Source organism: Lygodium microphyllum, chromosome 12 (assembly GCF_053477565.2).
Source record: "Lygodium microphyllum isolate KBCC chromosome 12, Lygodium_microphyllum_v1.1.10, whole genome shotgun sequence".
In the NCBI taxonomy this organism is placed as follows: domain Eukaryota; kingdom Viridiplantae; phylum Streptophyta; class Polypodiopsida; order Schizaeales; family Lygodiaceae; genus Lygodium; species Lygodium microphyllum.
This window is the reverse complement of record NC_141146.1, coordinates 146,610,279-146,634,672: the sequence shown is the minus strand read 5'-3', so window position 1 is coordinate 146,634,672 and position 24,394 is coordinate 146,610,279. Positions and strand designations below refer to the sequence as shown.

The 24,394-nt window shown below is 42.4% G+C and overlaps 1 protein-coding gene across 1 annotated transcript in view; it reads right to left on the bottom strand.

Moving 5' to 3' along the window:
• Nucleotides 1–2,268: 2,268 nt before the first annotated feature.
• The window catches only part of LOC148028414 (magnesium transporter, putative (DUF803)), a 148,770-nt gene continuing 126,644 nt past the window's right edge, over nucleotides 2,269–24,394 (bottom strand). The window contains exons 8-9 of the mRNA XM_087690219.1: nucleotides 6,071–6,219; nucleotides 2,269–2,958 (exon numbers count right to left, since the gene is read on the bottom strand). Of these exons, the coding sequence (XP_087546345.1) occupies nucleotides 2,745–2,958; nucleotides 6,071–6,219 (363 nt within the window). The 3' untranslated portion in view covers nucleotides 2,269–2,744. The remainder of the gene's footprint in view (nucleotides 2,959–6,070; nucleotides 6,220–24,394) is intronic.

Sequence of the window (24,394 nt, the reverse complement as noted above, 5' to 3'; positions counted from 1 at the left end):
AATCATAAGAATGTTATGAGGGTTTTGTTATTATCAATTTTGGTAAGATAAGCAGAGTAATGTGTACCCTTTCCATCTGTCTACACAGAGGTGTAGGTTTTAGTAAAGCCCTTCAATTTGAAGATGTCAATGGCCCTTGAAATTCTGGCCCTGATTGGCCTTATATCTCAAAGCATCAGACTTTTAACCTCTTCTTCCGGACTTTGATATCATCTCCATTTTCTAGAGGACAATCTGGCCCAAAGTGGTGAAGTGTTGAATCCTTAGTTCACCATTTATTTAATGCATTAATCACTTGTTGTAGGCAATGTAACTCTTTGAAAACGATGGTTTTAGACTAATTAGACCAAGTGCTACAAGTGGATAGGCCTTTGTCACCATTTTGTTATCGAATACCCAGTTTTCTCGTATTCTTAATTGGAAAAAAATGTTCCTTCTATAGGGATGTTTGATGGGAGCCTTGTCAGTGACGAAGGTGTTGACAATAGCTTCTAGTAGAGGTGCAACATCATGTGAACCTCCTCTGAAGCATCACAATCCATGATCACCAAAAGAATTCCCTAATCGTGGCAATTCCCGTATCACTCTAAGCTCTATTACTTTTTGGCATTGATCAAATTTCAAGCCCTTTGGACAAATTGTACAAGAAGCAACCATGCTAGTTTTGAACACTCTTCATCCCCTCCCCTCCTCACATATATAGTTCTATATAACTACTATTAAGAATGGCCTTGATCCATGATGTAATAGCTCCATACTTTCATCTTCCAAATGTTTTTAATACATCTTGTGACACCATCACATTTTATATGGTAATAATTTACCAAGCCCACGCAAATTATCTTATCAAAACATCAACTTTGCGATCTCTCTGCACATGTGGGTGTGGATGCATGTGTATACAAATTTGGTATGTGTCAATGTCAACATTGCATGTCACAATTGCAAGACAATTGTAGCCATCCTTCCCTAATTGTGCTAAAAATCAAGTGCTAAACAATTGGGTCATGTGTTCCATATTAATGGTGTGGCATATATTTAGCATGGCCCAAAGTTCAATTTCTAAGGCTAGCGAGACTAGCATGTTTTTAACCTCTTATCACCAAGATAAGATTAACTACCGCAACAGTTATGAAAATAGGTCCTCACAAGAGGCTATACACATTAGAACTAGTTCTAAAGTGAAGACGCAAGTCAAAGGAATAAGAAACAATCAAACTCCAAATAGCTTTTTAAAAGAGAGAAATATACGTGTCAAATAATAGAATTAGTAATGAGCAAGTGGAATCATCAGTGTGACCACCTCTCCAAAAGTACTAATGATGAAAGGAAATATACACAAATCAAGGTTACTGTAGAACAAGCACAAACTCAACAATATTGCAAGCACTACTACTTAGAGATCATGCAAACAATCCTCACTCTTAGATATTGCAAACGGTCATATACAATCCCCATTCTTTTACATTACATGGATTTCACTTTGAAGTTTAGCGAAAAAAACCATCTCCCTTAAATTACATGAAAGGGCCCTTAAAATGATCATCGCTACAAATTAGGGTGAGCACAATAATACCTCATTGGAGAGGCTACCATGGCACCTCATCGTGCATGCACAAGGGCTATCAAGTGCTTACATGGGTTGGTGTCACATCCCTGGCCCTTTCGTGCTATCACAAAGCACCCCTTGAAAATATCAAATTTCCAAATACATCCTCCCCTACAAAGAACTCCAAGTTGGCACCTCAAATAATACTTTGCCCAAAACCTCACCAACTAGAAACATCCGCAAAATCGAAATATAATAGAATCCTTTCTTAAAAATCAATAATTACGAATATGTCCTATGACAAGCTCAAGGACACTAAAGCTAAAGCAACCTTGATACACAATTACAAATTACATTAAATAGATCATTTGACCTTGACCTCAACCTCCATCCCAATAAATGACCTTTCACCGTTTCATTGATAAAGGCAATTATCCAACACACGTCAAAGAAAGCAAAATGGGAAACTAGATCATCTCAGCTGAACCTCTCTCCTAAATGACACATTTCATCATCACATTGCATTGTCCAAGCTAGTTGATGTCTTTTTAAACATTTTCAGCACCACATGAACTTCAAAGAGATTATCACATTGCTTCATGCCACATGCACATACACACATACACAACCCACCCGCACCTGCACACACATGCACTCATGTACAGATCGAAGGCAGACCATATTATTGCAATTACCAGTAATAGCTAATGCACAACATCTTACATCCAAAGATTTTTTCTCCAATGACTAATTTTGATCAAACGAGCAATACTCAGTCCTTACAAATATTCCACCTGCTATTTGGAGTGGAACGTACTTGACTGCATATCTTGCTTCAGTTTCTTACAACATAATCAGATCGCTTACACATTATTGTGAACTATTCTTACAACATAAGCATATTGCTATTTGAGGTGCTATTTGGAGTGGAACATACTTCACATCTTGCTTCAGTTCTTACAATATTATCAGATTGTTGCCACCTATTGCCTATTATACTTGATGCAATTCCACATGGGCGAAAGAAAGAGATGACAAAAAAATCATGCTGTTGGTGCATGTACCACCACCACATGGGGCAATTTCCAAACGCATTCAAATTTAAGTTTTGCAAAGCTTTTCAATGCATATGTACAACTATTATACAAAGAAATTGAACTTTTGTAACGAAAAAGAGCTCATCATAATTCATGGTCTATGGACTAACTTTTGCTGGTGAAGATTTAGGTGGTGTAAAAAGTTGTACAACAGTACTGGCACTAGGTTCTCGACGAGAGAACTGTACCAAGCGAGGGTTACTTTTGTGTGATTGTGTCCTTGGCCGCAAAATGGGTCGTAGTGACCTGGGGAGCATAGGGCCTATTCTACTTGAGCCCATTAGGAGAACCACCCCAAGAATAATGAAAAGCCTGTCCATAGGACAAAATCCATGCAAGGAGTTAGATACATAACAGAACTTCCGAGAAGTTCTACACTGACAGCATAAATTTGAATTTGAATGCCAAATTTGAATATTATTGAGGGTCTACATTTAATCCCAATAATTTATTTTAAGGGTCTCCGAAATCCATAGTGGTCTTTGTTACATGTATGTGAATCTATCGCCTGAAAACCCCCAGCCTCCTTGAAATCCATTACAACCAGACTCTTGAATGGAACTGCTTTTACACGTCCTTAAATTACAGTTTGTTGAAGTCTGATTAGTAAAGATGTAATAACTGGGTACCCTTCAAGCAGGGCTCAGGTTCTTGGTTTGCTTGGCCTTTAGGTTTCTGATTTTGAGTTTTTCCAATAATTGGCTAGGATTGTGCACACTGCAAACAATGCATCCTAGTAGGGATTGATTTTGAGTACATTAGTCTGCCTACATGAGGGTATTCTTTGTTATTTGATGAAGCACAAGCACCAGCCAGCCATCCATCAAAACATGTACTGTTTTAAGAACCTACATAGGGATAGAAGGCACAAGAACTTAATTGGTCAGGAACTGGCATACTCAAAACCCTTACAGAAAGTAAGCAGTAAGAAAGTTTTCCCTACCTGAACTGTAACTTTAAAGAGTGTATAGCAGTGCAGGCAATCTGAGTGGGGTCACTAGTGGAGATGCACTACGAACTCTAAAACTCTAAATGTCCACAAAAGAACATCAAAAATCAATCCACTTGCTCAAGAAGTATTTGCCTCTGCAATACACCTAGCAAGTATGCAGTCCTATCCACCATCAATCAAGGTACATAATGCTAGACCTCTTAAGCTCCATTTCTATAATCTGACTTGCCAATGGAGACCTCATTCAAAGAGGTACACCACCCCTAGGACCCCAATGGAAATAAGGGCAGGAGAGATACCTGCTCATTCCTTAGCTACAGCCACTGACTCCAATGTCAGAAATCATCCTCACATCAAAAACCAGGTGCTGCTTGTTTGGGTTTACAAGCCTTGAGCTCTACTCTAAAATCAAACTCACCAATAAAGATCCCATCCATAGATGTGTGACAAACCCCTCTTCATCCCTTATCCCCACTCAGAGTCAGGAAAGATGAGTTTAGTGGATGTTGGATATTTAAATATTAAAATCAAGACAGGTGGTTTAGATGTTGAATAGTGAAATACCCACTGCCACCTCACCTACAGCCAGTGACTCAAAACGGCAGGAATTATCATCACATAAAGAACTGGAGTCTTCTTGCTTGGATTTGAGTGCCTTCTCCTTTTACTGCTCACATCCCAACACCGTGTGGTCCGGCCTCTATTTGAGGTAGCCACCAAGCCCTGCTCTTGACCACTACTACTAATGGTACCACCATACTTTGTCCTCTGCTCCTCGAGCAGAAGGGCAGGAACCTTCTCAAGCAGGGAAACTTGTCTCTGTGAGCAGCTGAAAATCGTACCTATTCCATGAGAAATGAGACAAGAACTGAAACATCACTATAAAAACATTGACAAGTGGAGATAGCCCCAATGAAGAAATTATCTCCCTTAAAATTAAAAGACATTAGCAGGGAGCAAAACAATTGAAAGTTGATTGTCCTTGATCATATCAAAGCAGTCAACCCATAAACTGTTACTGACATCTTGCCAGCACCACAGTTAACATGGAAAGAGGTCAGAAACCGACTTTATGGGCACTTACATTGAAAACTAAGAGCTAACAGCCCTGCAATAACTGCAGAGGATCCTGAAACTGAAGATGTATTGTCCTTGACTGGGGCTGCATGCCTCTACTATTCATGCCAATAGATGGCATTTCCCCCTCCTGCTTAGCTTTATGACTTGTAGGATCAGCAACTTGGCCCAGGAAATTTCAAGACCTAAACATGTAAACTTGACATGATAATCAAATTTACTGCCACTATAGCTGTGTCAGAGACGATGCCTCTGATGCCAACCTAGGGAGTTGCCGTTAACCCAATGCATAGATACATGATGTAACTCCGAGCCTGAAAGGTGCATCAGGGGCTTAATGACCGAATGACAAACTTAGCAATGCTTGTGAGAAAGAGAAAAGAGATATATGAACTGTTGTGCAGGGCTTCTTGTTTGTGTTGGATAACATATGCGGGAAAGAGGGGCTTGCTGTGCAGCAATCCTGCATCTTTATTCTATCTGACATGGCCAATACTTGATTCCTGAAAATGTCCCATCTTTTGACTATGAAGTTGGTTCTGGATAACATGCCAGAAAGCAGGCAATGCTTCCCCGTGCTGCATGAACTCTAGATGCTGTGGCCTCTGATGTAGGTTTTCATGATAAATATTGGTCCTAGTCATGCCCTCTGCTAGCATGGATCTTTGGGCACCCTGATAGTCTATCATCCTTTAAATCTTATCTAAAGACTCAACAGTGTGAGACTAGGCAACTGTCTTTCACTCAAACATACTGCTGATATCTTTGACAGGCCAAGTTGGTGGCCCAAACTCTTCCTGATTGACTTGTATGAACCAGGGACCACTCATTTACCTGTTTGGACATTTGTTTCTTCTTCCCTATTATTGGGTTACCCCAAGTTCTTCATTTGGATTAGATATTGAGCAATTTTGCAAATATGGAAACAAAGGAATCGTGCATTCCTTGAAGGCCATTCTTTTTTTGCCTTAGTATTTTTTAGACACCACTTATTTTTATTTAATAGTCCCCCACATTGGCGATGCGCATATTTTTCTCACACACGTGTTTTACCACTGTTTCTAACGTTTTCTAGATAATCCTTGCATCAAGGACTTCTTATCTGCATGGACCTGATTTTGAGCCCTGTGCACGATATGGACAGCACACAACCATGCCAATCATGGGTACCATATGATTGTGCATCAGTTGCTATGTTGATGGTTCCATGCACTGCATGCTTACATTTGTTTGTGGTGCTGACCTCTCTGGTAGCAGCACCCCCCTTGCAAATGAATCAAAAACTTGGTTTCAACCTTCACTTTTAACAAAAGTGTGCACGTGCATGTCTGGGAGAAAGAGAGACCACAGAAGAAAACTGGCTATCAATTTGAGCATGGAAATGTAATATTTTACCATCCTATGAGAAGAAAAGATCGGCGTATTGTCGAGACCGGTAGTGTCTCACCAAGTGTTAGCATTCCCACCAGCACTCCTGTGATGATTGACGCAACTGCTGCACATGTCGATACCACAACGGCTCTCCCCTCCTTTAAACCTTTGGTCTGCAGACGTTCGACGAAATGTATTTAGTAAATGTATACACATTGTGCACTTGTACACACCATTACAAAGACACACTTCCTAGCTCTGCAGGACATGGGCAGGACCTTGGAATTACTAATTGCTGAAGTTTAAAATAGAAATTTTCACTTTAATGGCAAAAACAGTGCTTAGAAAATTCAATTGAAATTTTGGGCGGGATTTTACATTTTAAAGTTTGGGCAAAAGCCATTCGAACGTTTGGGCAACCCTACTAATACTTAATATTTGGGCAGGTCATCAAAAGGTTGGGCAGACCAATTAGATTATTTAATGTTGGCTGATCATTAAAATATCAGAAAACCAGCACGGAATTTTCACATGCTATCTGAAGTAAAAATTACCATTTTTCAATCGTTACTTCCCACATGCAAGTTGGGAGAGACCAGTTCGGAGTAAGGAATGTGATTCCTCCATATGCAGATCTCATGGACAGCGTTGCGCCCTCCAAATCGTCATCTTAAGCATCAAAGCAAACATCTCGTCATCAGCTTGATAGCATCATGGTGCCTAGGACAGCTTTGTGTTGATTCTGATCAGCATTTGAATTTTAACTGCATCTAAACATTCTCTCTCCTTCTCTAGGATCAATTTGTTGTTTTTTTATCAGATCAGTGCTTCGTACCATCTTCTTTATCCTCTTCTAGCAACGGTTTGCTGATCTGCATGCTGCCATAAATGATCCTAGATATTAGTTTTGGGAAGATAATAGAGCAGTTTGCTACTGTGTATTTCCTTCAGAGTTGGAATTTGGACATGCATACAATGTTTTCAGGCCATGCAAGCACTGACAAGGCTGTGTACTATATGGTGAAGCATGTTGATGCTTAATAGAGAGCCACCAGATCGGTTTTATTGGCTTCATTTGTGAGACAAACAGTTGGCAAAGCCAATGGGACAAAACTGGAGTGATTTGAAAGAGCATGCATTGATGATTTGGAGACATAGAAGAGACAAAACAGGAACTGATTTACTGCTGTGTATTAGGGTTTACAGGGTGATTGGTAACTGGTCAGATGCATTGATTAGAAATGCTTGTTCCAGCACATGGGCATCAGTAAATACAACCTTTTGAACACAATGCAAGCTGAGCATCAGCTTTGTACTGCAAATTAAGCTCTTCAGTAATTAAAGGAAATCCCGCCAGATGCACAGGGTTTGGGGACCAACATCTATCATCTTTTCAGTGTGGGAGCATTCTAGCTCCATTCAAGGTATTTGTTTGTTTATTTATATTTCAGTTTGTTGTGCTTGCTAGTTAATGTTGCCACTACCCTTTAATACAATTGAAGGCTGGTTCTACGGTTCCATGGCAATGACATCACCATTTGTTGGGGTGTGAGCCAATGGTCAAAGGCTGGGCAGACACCCCTTGTACAAGTACGAGCCAAAACGAGCTGCCTAGTGTTGTGGAGCTCAGCTGAGAGTGACAAAAGTTCGAGGAGTGAGTGTGAGAGTGTGACGGTTGGATAGAGAGAGAGCAGAGTGAAAGTACGATTCGATATGAGTGTACCAACAATGTGTTGGTACACAAAGAATAAAATGTATTTATACTTAGGGCACATAAGGGTGCATTCACATGTACAGCTAAATAATGTGCGTGTACTATACATGGAGGCTAAATCGGGCCTTTATCCCAACAACCTTCCACTTAAAGGTCTGAAGTGAACCTCTAACCAACTCCCACTAGTCGGACGCAAATGCTCATGCTGAGCTTTGCTTAGACTTTTAGTGAGAACATCTGCAGGGTTTTCATGTGTTTTGATCTTGGTCAATATGACTTGACCATCTTCCAAAATCTGTCTGATGAAGTGATATCGCATATCTATATGCTTTGTGCGTGAATGATACATAGCATTCTTAGCCAGATACACAACACTCTGGCTATCACATCCCAAAACTACTGTACCCATAGGCATACCGAGATCCTCTACAAGTCTGCTCAACCATATAGCTTCCTTAGAAGCTTCAGTAAGCTGATATGTATTCAGCTTCACCGGTACTCAGTGCAACGATGTTCTACAACCTGGAACACCAAGAAACAACCCCACCAGCAACTGTAAAGGCATACCCGCTGGTAAACCTACGAGTGTCCAAGTCACCTGCCATGTCTGCATCACAATAACCCTACAAACTAAGTATACCCTTCCCATAGCAAACGCACTTTCTTTGTGTACCCTTGAGGTATCAAAGAATACAATTGACAGCCTCCCAATATATTTTGCCAGGATTTAACATAAACCTGCTAACAACTCCCACTGCATGAGCAATGTCTGGACGAGTAGCAACCATAGCATACAAAAGAGAGCCACAAGTTGATGCGTAAGGGACTCCCTTCATAGCATTTGCTTCCACGTCATCTTTTGGGCTGTTGGCTTTGCTAAGCTTAAGATAAGGTGGTAAGGGTACCCAAAAGGCTTAGCTTCAATCATGCTAAATTTGTCCAGTACTTTTTCAATGTACTTTTCTTGAGATAAAAACAGCAATTTCTACATTCTATCTCTACGAATCCTCATGCCCAAATTATGCTCTACATTCCCCAAATCTTTCATGGAGAAGGCTGATTACAGCTAATTTTTGAGAGCATCCAAGCTAGTCTTTCTTTTCCCAGCTAGCAACATATCATCCACATATAAAACAAGTATGATGGGGCTGCCATCTGTATCCTTTTTCATGTACAAGCAATTATCTGCATGGCTGCGTGTAAATTCATGAGATAGCATAAATGTGTCAAACTTTTTGTACCACTGCCGTGGTGCTTGCTTCAACCCATACAAGCTGCATTTTAGTTTACACACCGTCTGCTTTTTTCCAGGAACTACAAAGCCCTTGGGCTATTTCATGTAGATTTCGTCATCAATGTCACCATGCAAGAAAGCTATTTTTATATCCATTTGATATAGCTCTAAGTCCAATACAGTAGTGAGAGCAAAAAGCATACGTAGAGTGGTCATCTTCACAACAGGTGAGGAGACCTCTTGGAAGTCAATCCCTTCCTTTTGTGCATATCCTTTGGTAACAAGTCTTGCCTTGTACTTGGGTTTCCCATCAACTATCTTTACTTTGTACACCCATTTGTTTGGAAGTGGCTTCCTTTCCTTGGGCAATGACACAAGATCCCAAATATCATTTGCATATAGAGATTTATCTCTTTCTGCATAGCTTGCTTCCACTTACTGCTGAACTCACATGACTTCGCCTCTTTGTATGTAAGAGACTCACCCTCATCTGTAAGCATCACATTATGCAAGGAGGGGTCAAAACCTATGTGGTTTTTTTCTTACACGTGTAGACCTACGTACTCAATGATCAACATTTTCAGGAATTGGATCTACATCTGGAGGTATATTATTTTCAACATTTACTGGCTGCTCAGCAGCCATTTTCAGCATGCTGTTCAAGCTGTACAGCACCTTCATTTTCATTACCAACACCTGCATTTTCATAATCAGCAAGTCTAACTTGTTTTCCATGACCTCCTTCTGCTCTTATTTGCTGTCCATCATTATCTGGCTCAAAAATAACCGGCTGATCATCATTTTCAGCCTATGGTACAACACCATGAGGCTCATTTTCTGAAGTAATAGGTGGCTGCAAACTCTGAAATTTGACCTTTTTCATATCTTCATTAGAGGCTAAAGTACCTTTCAGCAATTTTGCCTCATTAAACACAACATTACGGCTGCGAATAATTTTCTTGGACTGAGGTATGTAACCAAATTCACCCTCATCACCATAGCCCATGAAGATGCCTTTGGTGGATTTTGGGTCAAGTTGTTTCTCAGCTCATCTCGAAAATGCACAAAAGCATCACAGCCAAATATGCGTAAATGGTCATATAACCAAACCTCCTCAAGGATGCCATTATTTAAGGACATGTTTGGAGAGCAGTTGCAAATGTAAACCGCGGTTTTGAGTGCCTCTCCCCAAAATTCATAAGGGAGATTAGCAGTGGACAACATGCACCACACTCTTTCACATAAAGTCCCATTATATCTTTCAGCCACCCCATTTGAAGAAGGGCTGTAAGGAGTTGTAAGCTCCCTCTTAATTCCATGCAAGTCTCAAAAGGACTTGAATTCAGTTGATGTGAACTCACCCCCATTATCAGTTCTCAAGCATTTCAGCTTTCTACCTGTCTGGCATAGTTGCACTCATACGTAGTACGAACTGGTTCGTACTATACGGTTTGTACCATACCGTACCGTACGAATTCGTACCAAAAAACAAGCACTTTTTTTCTTTTCTTTTCTTTTTTTCCTTTTTTTTAAGTGTGGTTGTTGTTGGTGGTGGTGGTTTGGGTTGTTGACTGTTGTTGTTGTGGTGGTGGTGCTGATTTTGTAGCCTTAATTGATCAACCAAGAAAGGGGGTGGAAGCTTGATTAGACTCCTCATGCATGTTTTATTATGATTTATCCTAGAGCCAAAGGCCATACATAAGGTATTCAAGCAATTTCAAACGTTTCTAATTAATGTCCCATCATTTTTCACAATATGTTAGTGTCATCAATTAATAAATTCAGCACCATTTGAGAATCATCAAGTAGCTTAATCCTATTGATTTTACCTTTGTTCACAGCTCATTTTGCACCACCCAACCCAAAGCATTAGTACACATTGCTAATAAAACTAGACCAGAGAATAGCTTGGCCTAATGTACCTTCTGAGAGTACACGAATTAGTGAATGTACCATCCGTAGCTACTTTAGCCTTAGCAATGCCAAACAAAACCATATCAAAATTCATAAATCTTTTACCAAAATCTTTGGTGGTTTGTTTGGTAACTGTTGGTCTCACAGGTCATTTTGGCCTCTTGTAGACGTTAATAAAGCATCTCATGTTATTTCATCTCTCTCTCTCTCTCTCTCTCTCTCTCTCTCTCAACCTTCTCTCTCTCAAGCATACATGGCTCTTATTTGTATGATCATTCATGTATGATGTATCCACTCCTATGTATGTACTTGTAAGTTGTAGCGCATGTTGCGCATGCGGCATATACCATAGAGGTTTTGGCGTGTTACCCTCAAGTATTCATCTTATATACTCCAATAGCATTGCTATTTAGACTTTAAACATCTATAGTTCAAAATAATGAAGTTGTTTTTTTTTCGTACTAATATCGTACCGTACCTTATAAAAACTTAAGGTACCATTTAGTACCATATTTCATTGTACCGTACTTTTCGTACCTAATAACTATGCTGAGTAGTCACAAATGCATGAAAAGTTTTAAAAACAGCAAACACTTCACTTTTCTTTTTCAACAGGTATACCCCAATCTTCTTGGAACAATCATCAATAAAGGAGACAAAATATGCAGCACCACCCAACAATTTCAGGGGCATACTACATACATCAGAATGCACTAAGTCCAAGACATTGGACTTACGAGAGACACCAGAGTAAAAGGAATTTCTTATTTGCTTTTCAAATTGATACTCATTACAAAAGTCAAGTTTAGAGCCCTTTCCATCAACCCTCTTCAAAGAGGTAAGGACATCAAGTCCTTTTTGGCTCATATGGCCTAATCTCTTACGCCATAACTCCAAGTGGCTGCAAATTTCAGCAACTGCAAGAAACTTGTCATTCAAGGCTTTACAGTGCAAACAATACAAAGTGCCATTCTTGGTTCCTTTTGCAATCAGCATGGAACCCTTTTTCACTTTCCACAAACCACCACCAAACAGTGTAGTGTAACCATGCAAGTCATGCTAATCAACATATAGTAAACTCTTTTTAATGCTAGGCACATATCTGACATCTTTCAACACAATCTCTTGCCCATTGTCTAAAGACAAGTGCACAGTGCCAATCCCATCAATGCTGCAAGCATGGTTATTTCCAAGATACACCTTTCCATAACTGAACATAGCAAAACACTCCAAGCAAGAACTTACATGAAAAGAGGCACCAGAGCCTACAATCCAAGTCTGAGTGACACCATCATCAACTAACAAAAGTGCATCAATCACATCAGCCTTGGTAATCTGCATATCCTGCGTGTGACATACAAGGGCATCATAATCAACTGCACGTAATACATCAACCTCTGTATCTGAAAGCTCCTCTATGACCACACTAGAGGCCACATTGGCCTTTTCTTTGCCTTTGATTGCCTCAAATGCATCTGTCTTATCCTCCTCCTTTTTCTTATCTCCTGCATTCTTCCTTCTCTCTTGTTCCTTCTTGTAATACCTACAATCAAGTTTCTTGTAGCCCTTCCAACCACAGTGATAGCAAGTAATGTCACTCTTTTCTTTTCCTTTGCTCTTGCTCCTGTTTCTCTGTCCTACATTTACATTTTTCTTTTCAGCCCTGCCTCTTACATTATAAGTTGAGTTGTTGTCTTCCCCACTAGACATACGTCTACTTTCTTCATTCAAGATAGAACCCCTCACCCCATCATATGAGAGATTGGGATTATTGCTGAGTGAAACCACCAAGGTCTCCTAAGAGTCAGGTAGTGTCATGATAAAAAAGATCACCCTCAACTTATCATCAAAGTTCAAATTTGCATCTTTTAGTCGACTTAAAATCCCTTTAAATGCACTCAAGTGCTCAGCTGCAAGCTTTGACTCATCCAGTCGCATATTCACCAACTTGCGTACTAAATGCACTTGATTAATAGGTGTGGTGATGTCATAGGTAGTTTTCAACTTCTCCCTTTTGCATAACCTATATCTAAACCCTTAATGTTTGTCAAGATGTCATCAGTGACACCCATCATTATGTAAGCCACAGCCTTTTTATTTACTCTAGCCCAATCTGCATCAGACATTAGTGCAGGTTTATCTTCTTGCAAATTACCGTCACAATCCTTTAAGAACAAAATGCCTTGCATACGGTCTTTCCAAAGATCAAAGCCATGACCATCAAACCATTTGATTTCCATCCAACTCTTGATGTCTGAACTAGAAGAAGTTGCAGCCATTTTATCACGAACACAAGAGTAAATGCACTAATTGCAGAAGCACAAGCTGAACCAGCAAAATACACTACTGTTCTTTCTCAAACGGTAATAAGTCTCTGTTGTTTATACATAAACCAGCCACCACACGAGGAAATACTGAGGAAATTTATCAAATTCTGCACAAACCCCCAAAATTTCAAGTCCAAAATTGCATAAATGTCAATCAATCTGACCCGGCTGAGCAGAATTTTATCAATACATGAAAAGCCCCACTATTCAGGAATCCAATTGTCAAGAAATTTTACTCAAAGAGCAAAATTCTGATTATTTGGCAAAATCCCCAAATTAATTGAGGTCACCACACGCAATATCTGCAATTTCTGACTCGAAAATCACTGATAAGCATAAACGATGTCAAATCTCGGAAAAGCCCCAAATTTTTGGGCCAGATTTGCACAGATCTATAATCTCTACCACCACATGTGAACCCCCGTTAAGGCAAGGGGATAATTGAAAAATTAAAGAAATTTTGATTCCTTTTTGAAAAAAAATTGATGGAGGGGGGGTCCGTTGACCTCGTCGCATCGCCTGCCAGCTGGCGTTCCCTGCCCGTGACCCATCACGCTAGTCGCTGTCCCACGCGCAGTCGTCACCTGGTCCCAGTTGCACGGTTCGCCACGCACATAGCACTTGCCGCCTGGTCTTGGTCCACGCCCACTACCTAGTGGCCTACCGCCTGGTCACCTGTCAGTGGCGCCCACTCCCCGCTAGTTGTTTTCAGCACGACCTGTGCTGCATAGACCACGACAACCTATTCGCGAGCTGCCTGCAATGTCAGCTACCCTTGGTCTCGGGAAACGTGTAGAACCTACAGTTATGATACCAGTTGTTGTGGAGCTCAGCTGAGAGTGACAGAAGTTCAAGGAGCAGTGAGCGTGAGAGTGTGACAGCTGGATAGAGAGAGAGCAGAGTGAAAGTACGATTAGATATGAGTTTACCAACAATGTGTTGGTACACAGAATAAAATGTATTTATACTTAGGGCACGTAAGGGTGCATTCACATGTATAGCTAAATAATGTGCATGTACTTTACACAAAGGTTAAACCGGGCATTTATCCCAACACCTAGCCCTATGGCCCAGCCCTCGTTAAAATAACATTGAAGGTTCCCCGACCTCAATTTTAAATTTCTAACCTCTTTGAACTCGAAAGTGTTGAAACTTTCCACAAACCTTAGTCTAGGATAGTAAATCATTTAAATCTCTAAACCCCATGACACCAAAAGTCATTTCAAATGGGAAATTCAATGTCTTTGACCAAAATCTAACTTAGGCACCCCACTAGCATATGTCCATCACAAATTCTACCAATGTCCCCCATTCCCAAAGCTAGGATTGTATATCACCATGGCACCCATCTTACTTAATTTCACATGCACATCTCACATATGTATGACTTGAGTGTCCAAAGAGCATTAAGTTAAAAGTTTACATCCTCGTGATAGTCTACACCGAATCCAAAGCTAGGAGTCATTGGGACATCTATCTCTGCAACTGTAGCATCAATACCTTCATAGCTATACTCATCTGTTCTAAGTACACAAACTCACACATCTTGCTTTTTAAATTTAAGATCACAATTTGCTGATTTGTGAATGAAAATTATATATATTATGCATCTATTGATTGCGAGTGTGCTAGGATTGTGAAATTGTGATTATCTATGCTTCTTCTTGCTCTCTACTAACACAACTATTTCAATGGTCTAGATTTGCTTGTTTTCATCACCATGACTAGTGAGAGATCACCATAATTGGTTGCTTTCTTTGTTCATCCATACATATCCCACCTCAACGACCATGAATAGCTAGAGTTGACACCATCATTACTCCTTGGCATACACATAGACCAATCACCATGAGTGCTCGACGCTGTCCTTTTTTACCATGGCTGATTGAATCCACAACACCCAAAACACAAATCACGAGATGACTATATGGAACCTGAGTGTCTTGAGGCATCTGAAGAGTGGCACATGTACACCATTTACCATGAGTGATTGAGACTCTTGTCTATTGACCACCATTATTGGGAGCTATACATGTTATGTGTGTTCTGCTTGATCACAATCTACTTCCATTGCCCAAATAGGACACCACCATTAGTGCGTTTTTTATCCTTACCTTGCATCCACCATGGATACACTATAGATTGCTTAAATTATGTATAAGGAAATACTCGAACACAAAATCCAAACACAATCGTACAACAAAGCACATACTAATAAAAGAATTGAATAGGATTAGGGCAACTCAAAGACAATAAACGTTCAAAATGAATGAATAAATACAATGCTCAATGCAGAAAACACACTATGCAAGGTGAATATCAAATGAGACATATCCAAGAATCCAACCCACATACGAGACAAAAGAGCAACAGCAACCCTAAAAGTCGAGGCAAAGGAGGCGCCCCCAAACTTTTGTAAAAGAGCACCAGGCTCTCTCATGTGCAAGTTGTAAAGAGTAGACGAGCACAGGTGAAGGCATAATATAAATAGAAGGGAATAGGAAAAGAGGACCTTGGCAAGATGGCCGATCATGATAAAAAATAAGGGGATGGGTGCCCAAAGGGATAAGAGCATGTATAAAAGCAAAAAAAGTGAATAGAGAAGCTAATTCTTGGTGTGTGGCAAAAGTGGCTCTCTTCTTCTTCTTCTTTTTTCGTAAAAGGTAATTGTATTAATTACGAAAAAAATACAAGATTACTTGATTACAAGATACATGATGACACTAAGCCATCATGTGAAGAGGTTCCAGTATTACTAGATACAAAGTCATGGCAAAGACGCGGAGGAAATTGCCATATGCCAGGGACGTAAGTCCTCCCTAGAGAGCATGTCAGAATGCTGGAGAAGATCTAGCTGCCAATACAAGAGGCCCTTAAGCCTAGCAATATGCCGCTGAACATTATAGGCGGAATCAAAAAGAAAAGCATTCCGAATGGTCCAGTTATGCCAACAGCCCCAATATCGAAAAAAGTGATACACGAGCTTCATATGTGGCTGTGCCGGAGTGGGGTATTTGGGCTGCCCAAAAACCCAATCAAAGGGGCATAGTGAGAAACCAACCACCGCTCGCCAAACGGCTGACAAGAATAACCAAACTTTCTTAGCGATGGGGCAAGAAATAAATCGGTGCTGGGCGGATTCCACTGTAGTGGTGCAAAAGAAACAATTGCCGTTGGAGATTCGTCGCTTGGAAAGAGCTGAAGCAAGCGGAAGACCACCAATCATCACTTTCCAAAGAAAGACCTTATATTTGAAGGGTGTCTTGTTCAACCAGCCCTCCATCACAGTTGCCCTCCACCATGACCGGGATTTACGTAATCCCCATAGAGTATTGGCTTTAGTAACCAGCCATTGATGATCTTTAATCAGAAGATGATACACCTGGTTAGCAGAAGCTTTGCTTAAATTCAGCCGGCCTTTGAAGTCCCAATCCTGCCAGGGATGATCCGAAGCAAGGGCAGGAAAGGGTTGTCTGCTCTGGAGCACCATCAAAAGCTGTTCCCATAAATGCCTATATCCACGAGGGATCCGGAAAAGCCTCCTAGCTATACGAAACGATATTAGCACATTGTGACTGGCAAGGGTGGCATCTGCGACTGAAGATAAGCCCAAACGTGCCATCCAGTTGAATTGTGGTCTAAGCTCTTGTTTACCTTCCCATAAAAGTAACCACGAGACTGCCGGCAATTCCAATTGAAAAGAATTAGTAGCTAAGCTATCCTCCGCTGGATGCCACTGAGCCTTCTGGAGGACCAGTTTTCATGAACATACCAAATGAGTAAGCAGGGATAAAGAAGAACTGGAAAACCGCGAATCAGTATTAAGAACATGCCACCAAGAACCCTGGATTTGGGTATTGCCATGCAGAAGCCCATGGTCCTCAAGGAAATAACGGGCTATAATGACCCACGGATGATGATCCGAGCACATGGCGCGGAAAAGAGACCAACGGAGTGCCAGCATATGAGTTTGGGCATCTAAAATAGCCCCTCCATCCATGCGTTTGGGGGTGCATGCGTGCGACCAAGAAATCCAGGAAATACTTGCATGCAAGGAATGCTTCTTCCATAGCATGAAACGAATAGACTGAGTAAGAGCATTCAGAGTCGTAGTAGTCCAGGGCAGCAATGGCAAGAAATATGTGAGCATTGGCAACATAATTGTCTGGGCTACTTTGAGGCGAACATGGAAGGGCCAGGCCTGAGACTTCCAATACAGAAACTTAGCCGCCATTTTCTGAGAAATCCACTGCAGAAGCTGCTTTGGGGGAACATTAACACCCAAAGGGTACCCACGATGCCTGACAATGGAGCCACGAGGAACAACCATACCCTGCCAGTCCAAGGACTGCAAATCCGACTCGGTGCAGCTGAGAATGGCTGATTTGAGCGCATTGATGCGAAGGCCGGACGCCTGACCAAAGAGAGCCCAAACATCCAATGCTTTTTGAAGGTTATCCTTGTCCACACGCAAAATCATAAAACTGTCATCCACCAAGGATTGACTAATGAAGTGCTGACCAGAAGGGAGCGACAATCCAACCAACTGAGTAGAAGCTGCCATATGAGATAACATCGAAAGAACTGGATGAGTCGCAAGGGCAAAGAAGAGAGGGCTCAAAGGGCACCCCTATCTGACAGAGCGGGCAAGGACAAATGGCTCAGTAATGCCTCCATTCAGCATAACTCGCGAAGACGCCGCAACACTGATGGTGTAGATTAGACGAGACATCCGAGCACCAAAGCCCATAGCAGACATAAGTTCAGCAACGAAAGACCAGTCCAGATAGTCAAAAGCCTTTTCCAGGTCCAATTGAATCAGTACAACCTCCTGATTAGGATGCCTTGCATAATCAATCGCCAGTTGCGCATTTAATACATTGTGCAGAATGTTTCCGCCCTTAATGAAACCATATTGGAGAGGGTGCACAATGGCAGGGAGATGCTTATGGACCCGATTCGCCATTACTTTGGAAAAGATTTTATACATAAAACCCATCAAAGAAATTGGGCGCCAATGATTCAACGTGGACGGCGAAGGAACCTTAGGAAGCAGTTTAATAAGTCATTTCCATGAGGCGGGCATGATCCCCGTTTCCCACACCTACTGAAACAAAGCCTTCAATGGTTTCGCCAGTTGGAAAGCAAAAGCCTCAAAGAACTCATTGGTGAGACCATCCCAACCCGGACTTTTATCCTTGGGCAAGTGTAACAAAACGTCCATAACCTCTGCCTCACAAATATCTGACTCCATAGTAGTTTGCATGTCCTGCGGAACCTGATTGCGGACCAGGCCATAAAAAACCGAACGAGCCTGAGTAGTTTGGGCTGAAGGTGGAGAAGTGGAACCAAGAAGGTCACGGAAATAATTCCTACACATATGCACAATAGTCTACGGATCAAGAACCAGGTGGCCTTCTGCATCCTCGAGTCTGGTCATATTCTCTCGAGCAGGAGAGGCATGGAGAGCTCGAAAGAACTTATGAGTCTGACACGCACTATCTTGCATTCTTTCTTTTCTTCTTCAACTTCTTCTTGCTTACTTGTACTTGTGCTTGAGAGAGGGAGTGAGTGCGAGAGAATGAGTGTGTGAGGGTGAGAGACCGTGGTGGAGAAGCTCTCCATCTCCTCTCTTATTCTCTACTCTTATCTCGCGTGCGCAACTATGGAGCATGGAGCTTGAAGGTGGAGGATTGAGTTTTCTTGAGCTTGCATCTCGAATAGTGGAGCTACCGGTGTGCTTGAAAGAGGAGGATACTCGATCGGGCATTGAAGTAAGCTCACTATACTTGTAGACTTGAGAGCGCATACGGCTATGTGAGAGGTAGCCATTAGCATTCAACTTGAAACACTTGGGCAATAAAAAGTCCATGGGTCTTGGCGGTTGAGCAAAAGCTCCCACATTTTGGTTCGATTGCTGGGACTAACAGATTCAATCCTTAAGTGCTTACACACTCCAAATCAAACATTGGAGGGTTTTCCCCAAGCCGGTGCTTGAGGTGAATAGGTAGGAAGAAAGGGCGTATGATCTTCGTTGCAAGTATTTTGGATTTTTAAAGTTTAGATTAGTTAGTTGGATTAGCATTAGTGTTTGCTTGTGAGTTGTAGGCATTTGTAGGCATTTAGATAGGAAAAAATAGGGGAAGAGAAAGAAAACCATAGTAGAGTTTTGTGCAACAATAAGCCTAAATTGAAGGAAAACAGGGTTGAAATCCGGCAAAGAAGAGGGAAAGGCATCCAAGGATTATTGGAGAGGGGATCTAAAACCCCGAGAAAAGGGAAAGAGAGCTCATTTTCAATTTTAGGGCTTTGAAATAGAGAGAGAGAGAGAGAGAGAGAGAGAGAGTTAGGACTCCAGGGCAAGAGCGCACCAATTCGGAGATTTTCAACCACTCCAGATACACATAAACCTTCCTTAGCACTTAATCAGTGATTCTGAAAGTACCTAAGGCTTAGCGTTACCTACAAAGATCGAACAAATTGAAATTTTGCCTCACTGTGTGTTTGCACCGCCGGAATCGGACGCACGTCATGGAGTCCGATTCCCAAAATCGGACCACTCGGACTCCGACCGTCCGATTTGGCCACTCAAATGCCTATAGTTCACCGTCTGATCCAACGTTGTTAGCCAGTCTCAGTCAGACAAACTTGGCTCGGACAGCCAGGCTCAGACGGTTGGACTCGGACTGTCCGATTCGAACAATTGACTCGAACACCAAACTTGGACTCGTCGGACGTCTGATTTCCTCACTCGGACAGGCTCAAAATCGAAGAGTCCGATTCTATTGGATATCAGGGATAGCTTTCATAGGAGCTGGACTTGGACCAATCTTTTGCACTGTGGCCTTCTCCTTTGCATCGACTGCATATGGGCTTATAGTCCATGGACCTTCTAGGTTTTGGACAGTTCAAGGTGAGATATGACCCTTTTCTCCACATCTATAACCCTCCACCTTTGATCTCTGGCCATCACCAGAGATCAAAGGTCGCCAGAGATCGGTAATTGGACACACTAACCAGAACTTGAAAACTCACCAATCCAGCACAAACCAAGCCTGGTAGAGCTCAACTCGGAGCAAGGCAAGGCCCCTCTAGGCATCGAGACACATCGGACCGCTCATAGAGCCTCTAAACTTTAAGATCGCGACTCCACCACCTAGGAAGCAACCTCGAACAAGCCTCTCAAACCACCCATCTGAAACGTCTTAGAGACTCCAACCGAACCTGTTAGAGTGACCACCACCTGAGGGAGTAGACTAGAAAAGTATGTTGCATCACATTGTTTTCATCACGGACACACACTGCCTGAACAATCACTTAAAGTGCACTAAGAAAGCAGAAAGTCTAATTTTGCACTACGCACGAAAAGAAATACCCCACAAACCCTTGAGCGCACTTAAATTTGAGGACTCGCTGAACTAACAAGGAACTCACATACAAGATAAGCGACCTGAATGAACCCACTAATAAGAAAAGACCCTCAAATTTCAAATGAATAGCCAAGGCTACCGAGTATCAAAAACAAGCCTCTTGGAGGGCAAGGAGACCGACACGATTAGGGACTCAACCTTCAATTGATTAGTTTGATCGATAACCTAGTGGACCAAGGACAATCAGATGTCAAGACCAAGATCTGATCATGAAAATGACCAGCTCGACTTAAAAGAGTTTCGAGTTGATATCCAACTGATGATCAATCGATATGATTTACAAACCAAGATGGAGCATCATGGTAGGTCAGTTGAGGACATTATAGCTGACCTTCAGAAAGAGTAGAGATTGGGCAAGAAAGCACTGCAAAAGGCAGCTTTCACAATTCAATTGTGTTTGGCTAAGAAGAAAAAAAGAGTGGCTAATGATTATGTGACAAATGGTCGTTGGTTGAGAAGTGATAAATAAAGGAGTGGATATACGTACAACTCAATTTTCTCATGATGTTGATGGAGTGAGAAAAGTACTGGATAATCAAAAGGCAGCTAAGAGTTGGGAATTATAAGTTTTAGAAAATCAAGAAGTGAAAAATTCAAGAAAATAGAAAGTACTAATGACTAGCACTGTTGATTTTTAGATGTTTGAGGCTTCTTGGGCACTATTTGTTAACCCTCAAACGAACAAAGGTGGAAAATCCGGAAAAGCTAAGCAGAAGACAAAGGCCAAGGCAAAGTGAAACGGAAGACAAAGACGCAGAGGGAGAAAAGTCCTAAATAAGGGAGAAAGGCGCACAAGGAAAAGCGCAAGTCAATACTTTTGTAAAAGAGCGCAAGCACATCATGGTCGAATTCAAGGAGCGCCGGGCTCTCACCCGTGCAATTTGTAAATATAGACAGGCGGTGAAAAGGAAGCTAGGAAGATAGAAGGACAATGGGAAAAAGGGCCTAGGCCGCGGCCGGCTATGTAAAAAAGGGGATAAGGGGATGACCGCCCAAAAGGGATTTAGGGTTTTGTATATAAAGTTGAAAAGTGAATGAGAAGCTCATTCTTGTGTGTGGCCAAAAGTGGCTCTCCTCTTCTTCTTCTTCTTCTTCTTCTTCTTCTTCTTCTTGCTTGCTTGCTTGAGCTTGTGCTTGAGAGAGGGAGAGTGAGAGTGTAAGGGAGTAAGTGTGTGAGGGTGAGGGACAGGGGAGGAGAAGCTGTCCATCTTCTCCTCTCTTTTTCTCTTCTCTTCTCTTCTCTTCTCTTGCTCGCGGCTATGGAGCTTGAAGCGTGGAGCTTGAGGATGGAGCTTGCTTGAAGCTTGCACTTAGATCATGGAGCTACCGGAATGCGCGGGAGAGGAGGTAACTCAATCGGCATGGAGATAAGCTCACTACACCTGTAGATATGGATGGCACGTCGGCTATGTGAGAGGTAGCCATTCGTGCTCGGCTTGGAACGCTTGAAACAATAAGCGGTCTGTGGGTCTTGGCGGTTGAGCGAAAGCTCCCACATTTTGGTTCCGTTGCCGGGACCAACGGATTCAAGCCTTGAGCGCTTGCACACTTCGAATCGAGCATTGAAGTAGGGTTTTTCCCGAACCGGTGCTTGAGGTAGATAGGTAGGAAGCGAGGAAGTTTGAAGAGGTATTTGATCTCCTTAGCAAGTAGGTTTTTGTTGTTTTGGACTTGGGAAAGCATGATGGAGTAGTGTAGGTATTTTTCTTATAATTTTTTCTTGCATTTAGGAAAGATAGGAGCAAAAAATTGGAGCAAACAGTAGGGTTTTCTGTTGCTGTATAGCAGGCTGAAACAGGGGAATAGGGGCACAGATTTAGATTTCTAGCTGGAAGAGTATAAGGGACTAACTTCTGAGGTCACAGCAGGCTAGGATGGGGCAATAAGAGACCCAGGAAATCAGGAAATACCACATTTGACACCCTGCCTTCTTAGAAGAGAGTGAGCTTGAGAGCCAGGGAGAGAGCGAGAGAGAGAGAGCTGCGGGGAGATCGTTGATGTGCTGATCGATTCGAGCACCATACCGTTTCCAAGTACGCCAGGCATTTCCCTCTGTTGCTTTGCATCTAATTAGACGGCACGGCACAATTCGGTGAAGTAGATGTCAGCCTAGAGGTATCGCGTGCAACTCGCGGGCCGTCGGCCGCGCAATCGGACCAGTTCGTCCGAGTCCCAGAATAGAATCGCCCTATCTCTGGAGTCGGACCATCCGACTCCGAAAATCGGACCTCTCCGAAAACCGTCCAACTCCGAAAATCGGACCACTTTTCCGATCCGATTCCCGGAATCGGACCAGCCCAGAATCGGATCACCCTTGTCTGACTGATCGGACACTCGCCCGTCCGATTTTGAAAATCGAACACTTGGACCTTGGAAATCGGACACAAGGAATTGGACCACTCAAAATCGGACGCCTGTCAAAATCAGACGTCCGATTCCAGAAATCGGACGTGACCAAAATCGGACCACTGGGCTGATCGGACCAACCCAAAATTGGACATCCGATTCTGATAATCGCACTCCTGAAAATCGGACATCTGAGAATCGGACAGAAAACTGTCAAAATCGAACAGGTATCTAGAACACAAATTTTGATGCATCTAAGCCCCGAAATTGACCCCAAAGGCTACGTAGAGCTAAAGGCACATCACAGATCCATCACCGGGCTGAAACTTAGAGCAAGTAGTTCAAAATTTGGCTATAAACGGTCCTTCAAATTATGCATGGAGTTTTCCGTAACGGCCTTGCGGGCCGGGGGGGACTGCCCCACCCCCCCCCCCCCCCCCCGGACCCCCGCAGAGGAGGCTCTGCCCCCTCCGCACCTCCCCCAAGTAGGTTGGAGAGAAAATGCACGTCGTGACAGGTCCTCCAAATTGGACCCTAGTGTAGTAATGGCTCTACACGAGCATGGATTCTCACTTGCAAAAGAGTAACCAAAAGCCCATACCCGAACAGAGAGAAACAAAGACCCTAGAACATCAATGGGCCAATCTAGCCAACAAGGGCAAAAAGGCCACACTGCAAAAACACATACGTGTTGCATTCGGACTGCATCTAGTCAAAGCGGAAAGTAACAACATCAAGCTACAACAACGATAATGACTAGATATGACAATCCTGACCATAGCACTGCACTGACGATCCAAGACATCAGTGGAGAATCCACATCTGGTCGTGCAGTTGGGGACTCAAGGGCATTTGTCAAAAGGCTTAAATTTACAAGCCAAGACCCGGAAGACCAAGACATAGTACCACCTGTTTATCTTAGGGTCAAACTCACCGCGAAAAGAGAGCACACTATCAATGCTTTGATTGATGAAGGAGCAGATTTTAATATCTTGACCTATGAATCATGGACTCTACTAGGCCAACCAGAGCTCACACCGACTAATGCAACTTTTAGCCCTTACGAGGGACACCCACAAGCACTCATAGGGAAGTGCAGAATCCTTGTGACAATTGAAACTGAAAGCTTGCCTATCCTATTTCATGTTCCTCCAAATAGTGCTAGCTGCGGAAAGGAAACCCTCCTAGGAAGACCCTTCAAAAGGGTGACCAAGTGTGAGGCCGACTATGTAGCACAGAGGATACACTTAACACTACCGGGTGTGAGGATAGTCACAACCTTTAGCAAGGGTGACCTCATCGAACCTCGAGGGAAAGGGCAAGGAGGGTGCTGACACAACAGTCAAGCCTGCTAACGAGAGCAAGGACTTGTTGAAAGAGTTG